Genomic DNA, 18338 nt, shown 5'->3' on the forward strand with positions numbered 1-18338 from the left:
TAATGTCCCCCCACACCCACCCCCCAGGCAGCTCTGTTATGTTCTGGCTCTTCAGCGTGACCTGTCCCTCTGAAGCAAAGCACAGGACTGCATGGTGACCATACAGGTCAGACCAGCAGGTGTCCCTGGTTTTCATGTATAACCTGAACAGCATGGAAGTGAGAGTGCTTCCTTCTGTTGCCTAGATTCTAGGATGTTTTTATAAGCAGATCTCATTGATCAAGATCCTAGACCCTGACCTCATGGCTCCCTGCAGCAATGCCGCGGTCAGCTAGGTACGCTGCCCACTGCCCAACTACGGACGCCATTCCCATCAGCTACAACCGGAGTGCCACCCCCTTAGAGCAAAGGAGTCTGGAGCACAGATAACCCCAGCTCTGTCACTTCTTCCTCCTAAACCACATTATGGGTAAAAGATCCGCTTTTGTATAAAAACGATGGGCTCATTCCTTATCTGCCAGGACTCCCCAAGCCTCAATTTGTTTCTTTAATAAACTTACTGAGCACCAACTGTGGATGGGGTTGCACTCCTCGGGCCTCCAGCCAACCTGTTTCCCGAAAACCCCTGAGCTATTTCAAAGGTGTAAAAAGCACTCCCCGAAGATCCTGACGCTCGGTTCAGGGCGCACTTGCCTCCAGGTTTGCTGCTCTGCTCTCAGCCTCCTGCAGCCTGATGCCTCGGTTATCTTACGTGTGACTCACGACAGGCTCTCTGCCAGCAGGCAGGGCAGGGGGGAGAAGGGGCAGGAGGCCAGGCACACAGCTACTCCATCGGAGGCTTGGCAAGTGGGCGCAGAGGTTAAATCGCTGGGCTAGGTCAAAAACGTGGGAGTTTCTTGGGGATTTTATTGTTCAACCTCAAGCAAGAAGAAACTGGAATTTGCCCAAAAGCAAAGAACACATCCTTCAAGACTGTTAACCAGTTACTTTATTTTCTGGGAACAGATTCGTGAACTAAGGTTCCTTAAGTGGAGTCAGTCCCCATGCCCAATAAACGTGTTTTCTCTGAACAGTGTATGGGGGCCAGGACAAGGAGAGTTTTTCCCCAACTGTGAACAGAAGCAAAGAGCTTGGGTCCATGCCTAGCGTGTGACCTGGCTTCAGGGCTTCTCAGAGAGAATGGAATCAGTTGAAGAATAGCGATTAAATCACTACAGCTTTCATATTAAAATTTAGGAGCCTGGAGGAGAAGGGAGGAGAAGAAAATGTAAACTAGTCTCTTCTCTGCTGGCTACCTGACATCATCATCCTCCATCAGAAGGGCTTTGGAAGACCGAATATTTGCAAAATGTGTGGTTTTTCTATTTTTCCTTTTATCATTCTGCTGCTCCAACAAATTGCTTTAAAATGCTACAGTTATGGGGCGCCGGGTGGCTCAGTTGGTTAAGCACCGACTTCAGCTCAGGTCATGATCTCACCATCCTGAGTTCGGCCCGCGTCTGGCTCTGTGCTGACAGCTCAGAGCCTGGAGCCTGCTTCCGGTTCTGTGTCTCCCTCTCTGCCCCCTTCCCACTCGTACTCTATGCCTCTCTCTCAAATATAAATGAAAACATTACAATTAAAAAAAAAATAAAAAACAAAATGCTACAGTTATTTTCCCATATTGCTACCTGACAACATCAGCTTCTCATTAAATCCCTACAAGGTTGGTACTCTTCACTCCCTATTTTAAACACGAGGTAACTTGTCAAAGTAATTGCCAAGTGTTCAAGTCCAGGCTGTGTGGCTGCAAAGTCCATGCCCTCCTTTCTAAGCCACAATGAAATCCTCAAAGAACAGAGCAGAAACTTAGCAATTATGGTATAATAAAGGATGAGATGTAGCTCCTGGACCAGTCCGCATTGGTCCTTCTGCCCCCTTTGCTAGGAGGGTTGCTGTCGCAACGACATAGCATTTGGAAGAACCTGGGGAAAGTGCTGAATACTGTTGAAATTTATTAAATCCGCCTCAAAGCTTCACTTAGTTGGGTTTGGATTAGGGGATTGACTAATTCTCAGGGTGCAGTAAAAATTGTCTCCATGGGGCACCCGGGTGGCTCAGTCGGTTAAGGCTCCGACTTTGGCTCAGGTCATGATCTCACTGTCCGTTCGAGCCCTGCGTCGGGCTCAGTGCTGACAGCTCAGAGCCTGGAGCCTGTTTCGGATTCTGTGTCTCCCTCTCTCTCTGCCCCTCCCCTGCTCATGCTGTCTCTGTCTCTCTGTCTCTCTCTCTCAAAAATAAATATTAAAAAAAATTTTTTTTTTTGATTATCTCCTAAACTCTTCTGGTTAACTGTTCTCTGCCTACTCTTTTTCCATTACCCTGGAATCTTCAAAAGGTGACAAGTGCGAAAAACTGGTCCCAGAGACCTGGAATCTACAACAATAGCTTAAGTTGGCCACTGAAGGGTGGTTAGGTTTTTGATAGCTAGAACTATGTTCTGGGCAAGAGGAATTTCAGAAGAAAAGGCAAAGGGGGAAGAAACCCCCTGGTGTTTGCCATGAGCTTATGGGTCTGTGAGGTCTGTGTAACACATTATCATAAACCCAGTGGCTTCAAACAGAAGAAGTTTATTCTCTCACAGTCCTGTAGGTCAGAAGTCCAAAAATCAAAGGTGTCAGCGGGGCCATTCTGCCTCTGAAGGCTCTAGGAGAGAGTCTTGCCTCCCTCTTCCTGGCTTCTGGTAGTTGTGGGCATTCTTGGCTTGTGGCTGCATTACTCCAACTTGTTCTTGTTCTTTTTTTTTTTCTTTTTTTTTTTTTTAAGTAAACTTGGGATGCCTGGGTGGCTCAGTGAAGCATCCGACCTCAGCTCAGGTCATGATCTCCCGGTCCATGAGTTCGAACCCTGCATCGGGCTCTATGCTGACAGATCAGAGCCTGGAGCCTGCTTCAGATTCTGTGTCTTCCTCTCTTTCTGCCCCTCCCCCGCTCATGCTCTGTTTCTCTCAAGTAAATAAATGTTAAAAAAAAAAATGTAAACTCTATGCCCATCCTGGGGCTCAAGCTCATAACCCTGAGCTCAAGAGTCGCACCAACTGAGCCAGCCAGGTGCCCCTACTTCAACTTTTGCCTCAACATCATTACATGGGGTGGCAGGGGTGGGGGCTTCTCTTTCATATGCACACTAGTCATTGGATTTAGGGCCCATCGCAATCCAGGAACACCAACTCTCAGCTTGATTAAATCTGCAAAGACGTTATTACCAAGTAAGGTCACATTTGCAAATACCGAAGGTTAGGACTTGAACCTATCTTTTGGAGATGATACGATTCTACCCACTCCAAGCATTAAAATGGTCTCATTTATTTGATTAAAAATGGGAAATTGTGGGATATCTAGCTGTCAGATAACTTACTGATAGTTATTGAATAAATACTGTTGAATTCCTTATGCACAGCAGTGTTACTTGCTATGGAAGGCAGCAGGATCCTTGCCTTAGGAATTTTGCTCTGGTGAAGAAAAGTAAAATATCGGTAGACAACAAGACAGGTTAAAGCAAATATTGACGATAAAAGAAGCAAGAAACATGCCATGAGAAGACATTAAGCCAGTGCTCCCTAGACCAGTAGAGGTGTTGGTGGAGGGCAACCAGAGGCAAGAAAGTCACTTCAGAAGCTGTTAGACCAGTACAGAGGGGAGGTAGTGAAGGATCCCGCCGGACAATTACCTTGGACACCAATTAAGCAACCTCAACTAGTGCTTCCCTACAGAATGAAATATTTTGAAACAACTTTATGAAATCTAAAGAGTATAAAGTGGGGGCTCCTGGGTGGCTCAGTCGGTTGAGTGTCTGATTTTGGCTTGGGTCATGATCTCATAGTTTGGGAGTTCGAGACCCATGTCAGGCTCAGTGCTGACAGCTCTGAGCCTGGAGCCTGGTTCGGATTCTGTGTCTCCCTCTCTGCCCCTCCCCTGCTTGAGGTCTGTCTTATTCTCTCTCAAAAATAAATAAGCATTAATAAAAAGAAAGAGTAAAAAGTTAATGTAGTTGAGGCACCTGGCTGGCCCAGTCAGAAGAGCATTTGACTCTTGATCTCAGGGTCTTGAGTTTGAGCCCCACCTTGTGTGCAGGGATTACTAAAAAATAAACTGAAAAAAAAAAAAAGTTAACATAGCTAAATGCAGTGTGGTATCCTGAGTTGGACTGGGAAACAGAAAAAGAACATTAGTGCTAAACTGTGTGATCTAATTAGTGCTTGCTAGGCGCTGGGAGGTGGGGGTAATGGACAGTGTGGGTGTGAATTTCTCTTTGGGGTGATTAAAATGTTCTCGAACCAGATAGTGGTGATGGTTGTACAAATACTGAATGTACTGAATGTCACTAATGGTAAATTTTATGTGTTTGATCACTATTTTGAAAGGCCATAAAAAGATACATTGTCCTTAAAATTGTGAAATCCGATGTTAACTTTTTAGTTTTGACAAATATACTATGATTATGTAAGATGTGAACATTAGGGGAAGCGGAGTGATGAGTATGTGGGAACTGTGTGCGAACTTTGTAAATTTTCTGTAAATCTAAAATTATTCCAAAGTGAACATTCTATTTTAAAGAATTAACGTGCAAAAACTGCCTGAATCCAGTATTGTTTTTAGGCCAATATCACATTGTGTGTGTTTTTGTTTCTATGTACCTTTCATCTTTGAGATAGAAGTCCTTTGAGGGCAAATGTTGAATGTCGGTCTCTTTGGTACCATTTTTCACCCCAGCTTTATTGAGGCATAATCAACAAATACAAACTGTGTATTTAAGGTGTACAACATGACGATTTGATATACCTATACGTTGTGAGATGCTTTCCACAATCAAGCTAATTAACACGTTTATTACCTCACAGAGTTAATTTTTTGTGTGTGTGGTGAAGAACACATACTCTCAGCAAATTTCAAGTATACAATACAGTATTAACTAGTCACCATACTGTACATTAGATCCCCCGGAACTTACTCATTTTGTTTTTTAATGTTTATTTATTTTTGAGAGACAGACCGGGGTGGAGGGGGGGAGGGGCACAGAGAGAGGGAGACACAGAATCCAAAGGAGGCTCCAGGCTCCGAGCCGTCAGCACAGAGCCCCACGCGGGGCTCGAACCCACGAGTCATGAGATCATGACCTAAATCAAAGTCGGAAGCTCAACCGACTGAGCCACCCAGGTGCCCTGGAACTTACTCATTTAAAAACTGAAAGTTCGAGGCACCTGGGTGGCTCAGTCGGTTGAGCTTCCGACTTCGATTCAGGTCATGATCTCAGGACTTGTGGGTCTGAGACCCGTGTGGGGCTCTGTGCTGACGGCTCAGCCTGGAGTCTGCTTCGGATTCGGTGTCCCTCTCTCGGCCCCTCCCCGACTCATGCTCTCTCTCTCTCAAAAAATGAATAAACATTAAGAGAAAAAAAAAGAGGGCACCTGGGTAGCTCAGTCGGTTAAGTGTCTGACTTTGGCTCAGGTCATGATCTTGCAGTTCATGGGATCGAGCCCCGTGTCAGGCTCTGTGCTGACAGTTCAGAGTCTGGATCCTGCTTCAGATTCTGTATCTCCCTCTTTCTCTGCCCCTCTCCTGGTCGCACTCAGTCTGTCTGAGTCCCTTCCTTAAAAAAATGAAACTGAAAGTTTGCTTCTTTTTTTTTAAGTTTGTTTATTTCGAGAGAGAGAGAGAGAGAGAGAGAGAGAGACAGAACACGTGAACAGAGGAAAGGCAGACAGAGAATCCCAAGCAGGCTCCATGCTGTCAGTGCAGAGCTCCACACAAGGCTCGTCTCACAAACTGAGATCAGGACCTGAGCCAAAATCAAGAGTTGGACGGACACTCAATGGACTGAGTCACCCAGGCACCCTGAAAGTCTGTGCCTTTGACCAACATGTCCCATTCCCACCCCTCCCATCCCAGCCCCTGGCAACTACTATTCTACTCTCTGCTTCTTTGAGTTTGCCTTTTTAAAAATTCCACGTATGAGTGGCTTTATACATATACAGTATTTGTCTTTCTGTGTTGGATTCCTTTCACTTAGCACGATGCCCTCCAGTTTCATTCATGTTGTTGCAAATGGTAGGATTTCCATTTTTAAGGTTGAATAATATTCCATTGTATGTGTATACCACATTTTCTTTATCCAGCCTTCTGCCCATGAATACTTAGGTTGTTTCTGTACCTTGGCTATTGTAAATAATGCTACAGTGAACATGAGGGTGTGGATATGTGTTTGAGACAGCGATTTCATTGCCTTTGGGGATATTCTCCTTAAAAAAATACCAGTAGAGGGGCGCCTGGGTGGCTCAGTCGGTTGGGCGGCCGACTTCGGCTCAGGTCATGATCTCATGGTTTGTGGGTTCGAGCCCCGCGTCGGGCTCTGTGCTGACAGCTCAGAGCCTGGAGCCTGTTTCTGATTCTGTGTCTCCCTCTTTCTGACCCTCCCCCGTTCATGCTCTGTCTCTCTCTGTCTCAAAAATAAATAAAATGTTAAAAAAAAAAAAAAATACCAGTAGAATTACCGGATTTTAAACATTCAACAACTGAGTTCTGTTTTTCTGAAAAGTGCTAAATAGAACAGGTTTTCAATTAAGGTCGCTGGCCACTGAAGATCTGGAGGGTAATTGGCGATAGCCTCCTCTCTGGGGCCTGTCAACCCAAGAGTAATGCCTTATGGCCACTTTAGACCTGAGGTAATTTCAAACCAGCACAAGTTTCCATTTTTTCTCTTTATCCAATCTACTCTCTGTGTTCAGTTATTCATGTGGTTCAATTACTCTGAGATCTCAAGGGAGAGAGAAGGGATTTAAGAACAAAAAGAACCAACACAGCTCCCTTTTTTCTTTTAAAAAAAAATTTTTTTTTTTAACGTTTATTTATTTTTGAGACAGAGAGAGACAGAGCATGAACGGGGGAGGGGTAGAGAGAGAGGGAGACACAGAATCGGAAGCAGGCCCCAGGCTCTGAGCCATCAGCCCAGAGCCCGACGCGGGGCTCGAACTCACAGACCGTGAGATCATGACCTGAGCTGAAGTCAGACGCCTAATCTACTGAGCCACCCAGGCACCCCATAGCTCCCTTTTTTCTATGGCGTATGATATATATATATATATATATATATATATATATATATATACATATATATATATATATAGGCAGTATGATACCTCTGCTCACAATGTCCAGTGATTCACTACAAATAATCCCGTGATAAAGATTCCTAATAAGAAAAAGTCATAAGGGGTGCCTGGGTGGCTCAGTCGGTTAAGCATCCGACTTCAGCTCAGGTCATTATCTCACGGTTTGTGAGTTCGAGCCCCAGGTCGGGCTCTCTGCTGACGGCTCAGAGCCTGGAGCCTGCTTTGGATTCTCTGTCTCCCTCTCTCTTGGGACCTCCCCAGTTTGCGCTCTGTCTCTCTCTGTCTTTCAAAAATGAATAAATGTTAAAACATTTTTTTTAATAAAAAGTCATGAAAATAAAGTGTGGGGGGGGCGGGGAGAGGAGGGAGGAAAAAAGAAATGGTTACTAAAATTTTAGAAATGAATCTCCTTGAAATAATATTTTCAATGAAATGATTGGTTTTCTTCTCGCATTGAACCTGGGGGGAAATATTATTCCAGTTTCTATCAGGCCTGGTTCTTTTTTTGCCCATTAAAATAATCCAGAAAAGAATCATCTGTTTATCAGTGAGGATCCTCAAATATTCTGCTCTGCTCCATGCGTGGTATATTTTTCATGTTTCTTTCTAAAAGACCCTGCAATGGGTTAAAATTTCTGAACTGAAATCTTGGAATCTAGAATTCTTGGTGTATAACTTTGTATATAGTCGTGTTCCAGGAATGGCGTTTGTTATCTGATGGAGATTTGTGAATTGATTCACGTTTCTTGAAGTAAGTGCTAGCTTTACAGAGACTTGTTCACTGGCAAAAAAAAAAAAAAAGCGTACAGATGTAGGAATAATTAGCATTTTAGAAATGGAGTGAGGAAGGCACTATTCATCTATAAGTACTGGTGGGATTAGGACAGAGAGTGGCTAATAAGAGAAATAGAGCTAGGATGACAGAAGAAGTAAAAAAAAAAAAAAAACAAAAAAAAAAACCAAACAACTCATTTAGAACCAAACAGCTATCTCTCTGATCATCTAGACAAAAGATCTTACCAACACTTGTGTGGATTTGGTAGTTAACTCCAGAACCAGATGTGGCTATATGCATTTAGTATTTGTAAGTATTTTACTTTTTATATTTTAACATTTTTTTTTTTTAATGGTTATTTTTGACAGAGAGAGCATGAGGGAGGGAGGGACAGAGATAGAGAGAGACACAGAATCCGAAGCAGGCTCCAGGCTCCAAGCTGCCAGCACAGAGCCCGATGCGGGGCTCGAACTCACGAACAGTGAGATCATGAGTGAGATCATGACCTGAGTTGAAGTCAGACGCCCAACTGACTGAGCCACCCAGACTCCCCATTACTTTTTATATTTTATTCTCAAGTTCACTTGCATTAAGTATATAAATTATAAACAATTCAGTTTATAGCAGATCAGTGAATCTCAAGTATCTTTTACTTATCTTTATTGAATTCTAAATTAAAGGAACCACTTCTGGTGTTAAGGAAAGGAACCTAGTGTTGCAGGATTTTTTTACCACAATCCCTAGGATTCGTTGTCTCGCCGCTTGGAAGAATGGAGAGGTGGACACAGAATGAGCAGCGGGCAAAAGTTTATTAGAATATAAGATTAGAAAGGGAGACTAGTAGGAAAGCTCTCTTTACAGAGAGGGGACTTGTGAAAGCGAATGCCTGTGACTCTAGACAAGGGTCCTTGTTTTATAAGGTTCTGGTCAGCGCCCACCTCCCCTTCCCCCTCGTTCCTCCCCAGGTCCTAACCCTATTGGGCGGATAGCTCTGGGTGTTGGCTTGTCCATTCCTGATTGGCTCGTGTCCATTGAATGAGGGGTGGCCCATGGCCTCACTTAGGTCTTTTGTCAAACTCCTGAGGGGAACCCTGAGGGGGAGTAGGTGGGGTCTTACAGTCTTAAGAGGAAACTTGAGGGGGTTTGCTGTGTTCAGACACACCCAGCATTATTCCAAAATGGGTGTTCCCCCCCCTCCCCCCCCAGGGACCTCAGGCTCTAATCTTTCCCTCTCTGCCTAGTGAAACCTATTGTCTCCTATCATACTAGTCAACCTGCTCCTGTATTTTTTAAAAGCAGGCCCTATGCCCAATGTGGGGCTTGAACTCATGACCCTGAGATCAAGAGTCACGTGCTCTCTAGACTGAGCCGGCCCGGCGCCCCTGGCTGTAGTTTTTTTAAGTGGATAATAGTGGCTGTGTAACAAATGACCCCTACCTTAGGAGCTTAAAGCAACGTTTATTCTCTCCCCAAGTGTCTGAGGGTCAGGAATCAGGGAATGGCTTAGTTCAGCGTTTCTGCCTCAGGGTCTCCAGAGGTTGCTGTCAAGCTGTCGGGCTGAGGGACTGTGGTCACCTCATAGCTCGCCGAGGGCTGGAGAATTCACTTCCAAGGGGACCTTCAGCAAGTCTGACCTAAGAGAGAGTGAGCAAGCCAAGTGAGCGCATCAGATGCAAGACGCAGTCTCTCACAATCTTGGCAGTGAAATACCATCACTTCTGCTGTATGCTGTTGGTCACACAGACCAACTCTGGGCCCAGTGTTGAAGGGGGTTGGCTATACAAGAGTGTGCGTATCAGGAAGCAGGGATCACTGGGGGCTACTGAGAGGCCAGTGGCCATGGAAGCTACCAGATCTCTGATATTTATATCCCATTGGGTAAATCTGAAAGAAGGACTTTTACCAAATTCAATTTTAAAAGTTGTTTATATCATGCTGGAAATTTCATCCTTTCATCCTGATCAATTCTTTTTGGGATAAGAGAATAAAAGCTTGGAGACAACTGGCTCAGACTCCTAGTTTTCCTATCCAGTATGTCCCTCTTATGTTCCTCTGACTCTTTACCTCCCCCACGTGGTGCTCATTCATCTTATTTTACTTATTTATTTATCTTATGGACAATGAGAAATGAAAGACAAACATCAAATTGGAATTTGGGTCCTGATTTGTAAACGGGAGAGACTGCTTCGAATTCCTGAAAATCTAGGACTTATGGATATGAAAAAAAAAGTAGACCAGGAGCTTCACTTTTACCGGGCCACTGGGCAGGCATAGCTGGTAAAGCAGAAGACTCCTGGATTGTGAGTTCAAGCCCCACACTGGACATGGAACCTACCTAAAAAAAAGGGCTGCCCGGGTGGCTCAGTTGTTTAAGCATCTGACTTCGGCTCAGGTCATGATCTTGCGGTTTATGGGTTTGAGTCCCGCATCGGGCTCTGTGCCGACAGCTTGGAGCCTGGAGCCTGCTTCGAATTCTTTGTCTCCCTCTCTCTCTGCCCCTCCCCTGGTTGCACTCTGTGTCTCTCTCTCTTTCAAAAATAAATAAACACTAAAAAAATTAAAAATGGCATTTATGAAACAGATAGCTTAAGTGTTTTCTATGAGCAAGTGTAGAGCCGTGGAAGACACCGAAAGAATATAAGTGAAGATCTAAATAAAGTTTATAAGCTGGAGAGTATGGTGCCTAGGTGTTCAGGAAAAAAAAAAAAATCGTACACAATGGTCACATTTTTTTGGGAAACAATTTTTTTATTTTTAAAAAATGTTTTATTTTTATTTTGGGAGAGTGCACACAAGCAGGGGAAGGGCAGAGAGAGAGAGGGAGGCAGAAGATCCAAAGTGGGCTCTGCTCTGACAGCAGAGAGCCCCGATGCACAACTCGAACTCTTGACTCGTGAGACCATGACCCTAGCCGAAGTCGGATGCTCAAGTGACGGCCACCCAAGATACAATTTTTTCTTAAGTCGGGTACAATTTGCAGAGGCAAAATTCTGCCTACCTTTGACTAGGCACGCCATCAGTGTTTCTATTTAATGAAGGCCTACCTCAGATGAACCAGTTGGGAGGTAAACCAAAAATGCACAAAGCCAGTAACTATGGATAACAACGGTTGGAAAAGATGCTGAGATTTTACTAAGGCCCTACCACAATGAACCTAAATTTAAACCATCGTTTGTGTATTTTAGTAGGAGCCAGCCTTGAAAGTTCACCAAGCAAGGCTATATTCTATTCCCAACAAGTTATCACTTCATAATGGAGAAAAGGCTGTTCCACTCACTCTCAAGTGGGAAATGTGTTATGTCCTACTTGTATAAATTTTAGTTGAACCAAAATAGCAATACGCATCAAATGTTATTAGAATGTTTTCTTCAATACTATAAACACCCAACTACTAAAATTATGCGAAGGATTGCAACACAAGATACAAACTGCTTTGGGAACTCTCCAATCTAAGCTAAACGAACCAAGCAGGACTGACTTTTTAGAAAGTTGGCTGGAAGATTCTAGCTTCTGTACTCACAGATGTGGAGGAGTTAGGGCTAGGATTCCAGTTTCCGTAAAAGCTTGCAGACCCTCTACCTACAGCGGGGCCAACGAGAAAACTCGCGTCCAGAAGGCTACCTTTCATTTCCCGCCACCAAGCCTTGTTGATCACGAGGGACGCCGCCGGTGGCCGCACGTTAGGCGCGGACGGCCCGCCTGGACACCCCACTTGCGTCCGGGAGGCTGGTCTCCCAGGACCCTGGCGCGTGGACAGAGATTCTCCCGGGTCAGAAGCTGGGCCGCCTCCAACCGGCGTCCCAGCCCAGGCGCCCCTCGCGGTAGGCCCTGGGCCGCAGGGCGCTTTCTACAGCCGTGGAGTGAAAAGCGTAACGGGGATCCTAACCAGACGTGGGACTCAGACGACGGAGGCGGCCCGACGCGCCTCTGAGGGCCTAGTCACGAGCTCCCGCCTCCCTCGCGGCGGTCACCCGAGGACAGAGGCGAGGCCCGGATGGGTCGAGTCGGGCCGTGTAGGCGCCGGCCGCGCCCCTGGGGAGACGGAGCGGGAGGGCGGACGGGCGCTGAGGGGGCGGGGCGCCGGCACGGGGCGGGGCCAGCGAAGGCCTCCCGGCATGCCGCGCAGGGCCAGGCTTCCGGCTGTGGGCGGTGCGGGGGCCGGAGGCGGCCGGAAGCGGGTTGAGCCGCCCTCTCCGAGCGCTTCCTGCACTTCCGGGGACCTGGAGCCGAGGTCTAGAGTCTTCCGGTAGGCGGCGCGGGAGGAGTCAGAGTCTTGAGGGGCCGGGCCGGGCGGATTCCCTTCTCTCCCAATGTGAGCGGTGTCCTGAGCGCCCCCCCCGTCAGGCGAAGGCTGCCCAGAGAGCTGGAGCCGGTGGCCGGGCCGGGAACATGAGGCAGTGTCTCCTCTTCCTGACCAGCGTGGTTCCTTTCGTGCTGGCGCCGCGACCTCCGGACGGGCCGGGCTTCGGCTCCCCGCAGCGACTCGGTAAAGACCCGGGAGAGTTGGCTTAGACAGGCGCCGGGCGCCTGCAGCGCGCTGCTTTCGGGGAAGAGCAGGGGAGCAGGATCTTTCAGGTGTTTGGGGGCGGGGTGTTGGAGGACGGTGGCGCGTCCCTAAGTTTTCAGTGCAGGAAGGGGGTGTGGCCCTCGGAGTTTAGGGAAAGTAGGAGGACCGGCTTGACTTTCTGAATGGGAAAGGGATACTGGAAGGGCCCCCTGTGGTGACTGAGGCCCGGGGAGGGGTCGGCCTCCTGAGTTTGTGTTTGGGGAGTAGTTCGGGAAAGAGGGAAGCACGGGGCGGGGGGGGGGGGTGTTGGCTCGTGTTTGGGGAGGGAGATGTGGTGCAGGTCCCTGTCCTACTAAGGGGTTCCTACGAAAACCGGGACTTGGTGGAGGATGGGAAGGGCCCAGAGCCCCACAGCTCTCCCTGGCTCTCCAAAATGAACTAGAATTTCTGCTGTAGGAGGTACTTAAGTAGTAATCTGGTTGGAAGGCGGAGACCGGAGAGCTCAATCTTGAACTTGTGTTTTGCGAACTTTTAAGCAGGTACTTATTTAAATTGTAGCTTATTGGAGGTGCTGGGAGGAGGCGCTTAAACCTACCAAGTGGACTTTTTGATGCTGCGTGAAAGCCTTCCTTGCCATTTTAAGACAAAGAAGTTCTCAGAGACGACCACTTTGATCAGTTTTGAGCCCAGAAAGTAGAGAGTTCTTATTTAGATTTTCTACAGAGGCTGGATTTTCAGGATGGACGTATATTCAGAGATGTGAAGTTCGTGTAAAGTTACAATGTCCTAGGGTCTTTTACCTTCCCAAAGTTGACATGTAAGACAGTTTAATTAGTAATTACATATGAAGCCTAGTATATTTTCCCAGTGTGCAGGGTTGATTTTTTCATAGTTGTATTGGTCCCCAAATACCACCATGATTCCATATATGGTGTTGTGAAGATTGAGACACCACGTGGGCTTTCTTTATAGCTAATTAAACCCTTCACATTAGTTTGCCTGGCAATTCTTTTATTTAAGGGGAAGAAATTGTAATTGACTGAGGGTATTAAAGGTGTTGAGTGTCCTCACTGGAACAGCTGCTTTGTGGTTATCTCAAATTGCAATGGATTACAGGTGAGTAGTTTAATGAACGACAAGGGAGCTCGTTAGGAAGGGCCGAGATGTGATAAGTCAGTTCAGACTGAAGGGGAACTTTGAGGGAGGGATGGTCAGGATGGAGGGATAGGGTAAGGATCTCCTTCGTAAGGATAAATGTTGATAAAAAGAACGGGTGTTTTGAGACATTAACATTATATTTTCACCAGTGTAACACGGCTGTTTCACTTTTATTAACACGCTCGTGTTCACAGCTGGAAAGTCAGTAGCATGTGAATCCTAAGGGTGCGCACAGAGTGGAGGAGAACCTTACTCTCTAGATGAACCCTCTACAACATTTACAGATCGTAGAGGTGTGTGTGTGTGTGTGTGTGTGTGTGTTGGACGGTGTGCTTTGTATTTGTGATGTGGCTACCACCAGTGCCAGAAAAATGCGTAGACTTATCCGTGTATTCGCCAGATGTTAGAAGAGCACGTAGCGTACGCAAGTATTACGTGTGGCGCTGGCAATAGGAAGATGAACAGTGTTCATCTTGACGAAGCTTTCGCGTTAGTCGTGTAGAGAGGTCCAAACGGACAGTTCCAAAGCAACATGGAGGAGACTGATACAAGTGCCTCATGGCAAGTATTGTTACCACGAGGAGGCACCCGACCTGGCCTGGGAAGGTTATGGAAGCTCCCTGAGGGAGGTGATAGTCAGAGCCCAGACTTTAGGTAGATGAAGAGAGAAAATAAGGACACTCCTGGCGGGGGCACTTAGAGGCTGTAGAGTGGCAAGGAATCTGAGAGATCATGTTTTAGTTTTTAAAATAAAACAGGAAAAGATGAATCTAAGGAAGGTGTAGTGAGTTGTCCCGTTGTCACAGTGATAAATGTATGCCTTGTGGGTATTCTTTCTTTTGAAGAATGACTGTGTGTGTGTGTGTGTGTGTGTGTGTGTGTTCGATGGCTTAGGATGTGATTGGTTGCTTAACTGCTCAAGATCAAAGAATAGTTTTATAGTTAAAGAGCATGGTTTTTGGTAGCCTACTTATTCTATAAATGCTACTGTAACCTCAGTATTACTTTTCTTAAGTAAATTCTACCCCCGACATGATGCTTGAACTCACAACCCCAAGATCAGGAGTCATTGGGATTTGGCAACAGTTTTTGAAGGATAGAAATACATACTAGAATCCTGGCTTTTGAAGTACTCCGTGGGACACCCAAGATGATTTCGATTGAACTGTTATGAATTGCATAATTCAGGAAAATTATGAGTCATGTGAACTTAGTCACGATGATATCTTGTTGAAGTTGCGGCTGGGGTGTATAAGTCTCACTCTGATTTCAAAAGTGTTTTCCTTTTGTGTTACTTATAATAAAAGAGGATGTAGTGGGTGGAGGGAAAAAAATATAGGTCATAGATGAGGGATGAAAGTTTGTATCAGAAACGTTTTGAAATTTACCTTGAGGTTATTGGTGTGGGGATTCTCCACGTTGCAGTGCTCGTTTCTCATTATTGGCCACCATTTTGCTCAATGGTTTGACATCTGGCTTCCTCTTCTGATGTTAATTTTGCTTACAGGCTGCATTCCTTTGAAACCGAAACACTTAACCACCCTAACTGCTCCAAGAGAGATTTAATGCCAGTCTGCTTTGAACTAGTCAAAGAGATAAACTGTATTTCATTGAGAGAAATCCCTTTGGCCTTTGCAGAGTTTTCCAGAACAGTAAGTGTAGGTGTCCTCTGAGGCCAAGGGTGGTTGATTTTTGGGTTCTTTACCAATTTGTACTTGTGAGAGATGGTGTTTTCAGTTAGAAGTATAATTTAAAGAAAGTCTGAAAAAAGACTGATAGAGGGAAGGAGGGACCAGAGTAGAGAATAGATTTTACTGAGGTAGGGAAGTGAAATCAAATGCTTTTTTTTATATACCTTAACTTAGTCCTAAAATTAACCAAGGAGAGTGGTATCTCCCTCCCACACGTTTCTTTTCTTTTCTTTTCTTTTCTTTTCTTTTCTTTTCTTTTCTTTTCTTTTCTTTTCTTTCTTCCCTCCCCTCCCCTCCCCTCCCCTCCCCTCCCCTCCCCTCCCCTCCCCTCCCACATGGGTTGTCAACTTTGACAAGTCTCATCTGCTGCCCTCCTTTCACTTACATATTCTAATAACTAGTAAATCTGTATCTCTGACTTAGACTTGTCCGAAGCTCCACACTCCTGTATCCAACTGCCCACTTGATATTTCTGTCTCCTGTTCACAGGCACTTCAAATATAAGTTCAGAATTACTTACCATCTATTTGTTTGATGAGAAGAAAGTATTGGGTACAGTGGTTAGGAATAGGCAGAGGTGCTGGAAGGTGTGGAAGTAGTTCACTGCCTATTTTGGATTTGCATCCCTTTCAGCTACAGAGCTGTATGGACGGATCTCGGTTTCCTTACAGGTTCCCTTGGGTTGTGCTAACTTTTATTTGGGCTTAAAGTTGCCATGTGGCTGGTCTTGCTGGAGAATCTTGGCCCTGGTGAAGAGTTCTTGATAAGGAATTATTGAGACAGCTCATCCTCCATCACCCCTAACTGGTGTATACCCATGAAATTAAGTTTTTAGTTCCCAGGCTCTGGGGTCCACTGCCCGGCAGAGAGCACCGCTCTCCTTTTTCTCATCCTTTAGCCCCAGCGAGGGATTTACCCACATCCAGAGCCCATTTCACAGTAACCTGGCCAGGCCACTCCCTTATCCTGCATAATTTGGGTTTTGGGGAGTCCTGAAGAGTGGTCAGGTCTCCTGTGTCTTCTGCACAAGCAGACTAAATACAGCAGTCCTGCCTTTTTCCTTTTCACGTCTGACATTAGAAGTAGGAGCATGACACTCATGTGTCACTTTGGGGAACTCTGTACTCCACCCAGCAGAGCAGTGGTGAGTAGGCCGAGGGCTACAGTGGTTCTGCATTATACTTGCAAGTTACGCAATTTATTGTAAAAAGAAAAATTAAGTAAAAGTCCACAAATGTTCCCAGACTCTTCTCATACAACACCTGATTGTTTAAAAATTGGTTTTATCATAGAAGTGTTGGCTCTGGGCTAGATGAAAGAAATATGGATATAGTTTGTATCAGTCAGTGGCCATAAAAGCAGATCCCAGAGATGAAACAGTTTGGGTGTAAAAGAAGGATGGAATGGACGGTTTATCAGATCTGTAGGCCACTTCACACCTACATGGAGAAAGCCAGTTTACTGCAAGCCTGAAGCTCCAGTTTTCTCCTCCTCCTTTGACAACATGTAGAAGGAATGAAGTATCAGCTGCTTTTTACTGCTCATGTCGGTGTTGAAAATTGTATAAAACAGATTTGCTTTCTCTGCCTGAAATCACTATGTGACTTATCACTGACAACTGCAAATGTATGATGACTAAATGCAGAAAAGTCTTACGTAAAGGAACAGCGTAATTGCAAACTGTATAAGAAACAAGATATAGTATGGAACTCCAGAATCTTTCAGCATCCAGCTGTCCCCCATCGTCTCTTCCCCCAAACCTGCTCCTACTCGTGTTTTGTTTGTTTGTTTGTTTGTTTTTTTTTAATATCTCCGTGAATGTGGTGCCACTATCTACCCAGGTACCCATGCCAGGAACCTGGGGGTATTTTCATGATCTCTGCCTGGATGGCTTGTCTGCTTACTAGCCAATTTCCCAGACTCCGGTCTTGTTCCCCTTTAGCCCACTTTCCACACTGCAGTCACATTGAAATTTCTTACAGCTGTTGCCTTATCTAGAGTCCAAATCCTTAATTTAGTTCCATGGCCTTCCTTGACCGAATTCTGCCTGCCTCCAGTCTCACACCTCTTGTGTCGTTCTGTACTCTAGCCTCAGTGAGTTACTTTCATTTCTTTGAGTATTCTGCTCTGTTTCCCGTGGACCTCAACGTATATGTTAGGCCTTCTACTTAGAACCCTGTCCTTTCTTTCCCTGGTGGACTCGCCCTTTTGGTCTTGGCTTCAGTACCATTCCCCAGGAAAGCATCCTTGGCTTGCCAGGCAGGAGTCATCCTGCTCTGTCCTTCCATGACTTCTTGCAACTTCCTCTCCCTGGGTACCTGACATACTTTATAATTTTTTTTTGTATGGTGGTCTTCTCTCCAGTGTTATAATTCTATCATATATCTATTTCTATTATATCCCTAGTGCCTGGAAGGTGGGATATTTTCAACAAATGTTGAATAAATGAGTAGGTGGGGTCTGGTAGGAGGGAGGAAAACTGTGCAGACTGTGTATGCAGGAAAGGAGCAGTGGGGGTGGGAGAGCAGTAAGGACAGAAAGAGTAAGGACAACTAGACAGAAGAGGCCAAGTGAGGGAAACCATAGCATGTGGCAGAGAAGAGCAGGGAGGGATGGTAGGCAATACCTAAATAAAGTAGTACTCTAGTCTGACCTTTTGAATTGTGTCTGTTGTTTTCTAATTTTGTGTTTGTAGCCAGCTAAATTGAGAAAAAAGCTCAGTTGTTTACGGGACTGCTGAAAGGACTTAGAAAGCAAGGAAGATGTCCTCATTGTAGAGAGTGCTGGGCAGCCTTGGTGGAGTGCTAAGAAAGATAATTAAATGGATTCTATTTAAGTTTATTCCGAGATTTGGATATGGATAAAAGATAAACTCTTGGGAATTATTTCAAATTCTGTTGAAAAAGCAATTGAAAGTTGAGATGACCAGTGTGTTTGGAATTTCGGAGGTGAGGTACGGCGGAATGCCAAGTATCTGAGAGACTCCTTGCTGGTGCAGGCGGTACTGAGAGCAGGATCTCTGTTGGATGAGGGGCGAGCGTTTACTCTGTCGGATGAGGGGAGTGGTGCCAGGGGATCCAGTGGGAGATATCTAGTAATTATAATATGGCACATTACAGT

At 45.5% G+C, this 18338-nt stretch overlaps 1 protein-coding gene and 1 long non-coding RNA gene across 3 annotated transcripts in view; one reads left to right on the forward strand and one right to left on the reverse strand.

Annotated features, from left to right (window-relative positions):
* Window positions 1-9300: 9300 nt before the first annotated feature.
* Window positions 9301-11939, reverse strand: LOC122215170. 2 transcript variants are annotated; one of them, XR_006200280.1, is made up of 2 exons: window positions 11484-11939; window positions 9301-9496 (listed from the first exon to the last, which is right to left on the reverse strand). It is a non-coding gene; the product is annotated as an uncharacterized LOC122215170 (long non-coding RNA). The 2 variants fall into 2 exon arrangements; XR_006200279.1 differs by having other exon boundaries at window positions 11383-11939.
* Window positions 11940-12119: 180 nt separating this feature from the next.
* The window catches only part of ADAM17 (ADAM metallopeptidase domain 17), a 53031-nt gene continuing 46812 nt past the window's right edge, over window positions 12120-18338 (forward strand). The window contains exon 1 of the mRNA XM_042933709.1: window positions 12120-12348. Within this exon, the coding sequence (XP_042789643.1) occupies window positions 12252-12348 (97 nt within the window). The 5' untranslated portion in view covers window positions 12120-12251. The remainder of the gene's footprint in view (window positions 12349-18338) is intronic.

The sequence above is a fragment of the Panthera leo genome, chromosome A3 (genome assembly GCF_018350215.1).
Source record: "Panthera leo isolate Ple1 chromosome A3, P.leo_Ple1_pat1.1, whole genome shotgun sequence".
In the NCBI taxonomy this organism is placed as follows: domain Eukaryota; kingdom Metazoa; phylum Chordata; class Mammalia; order Carnivora; family Felidae; genus Panthera; species Panthera leo.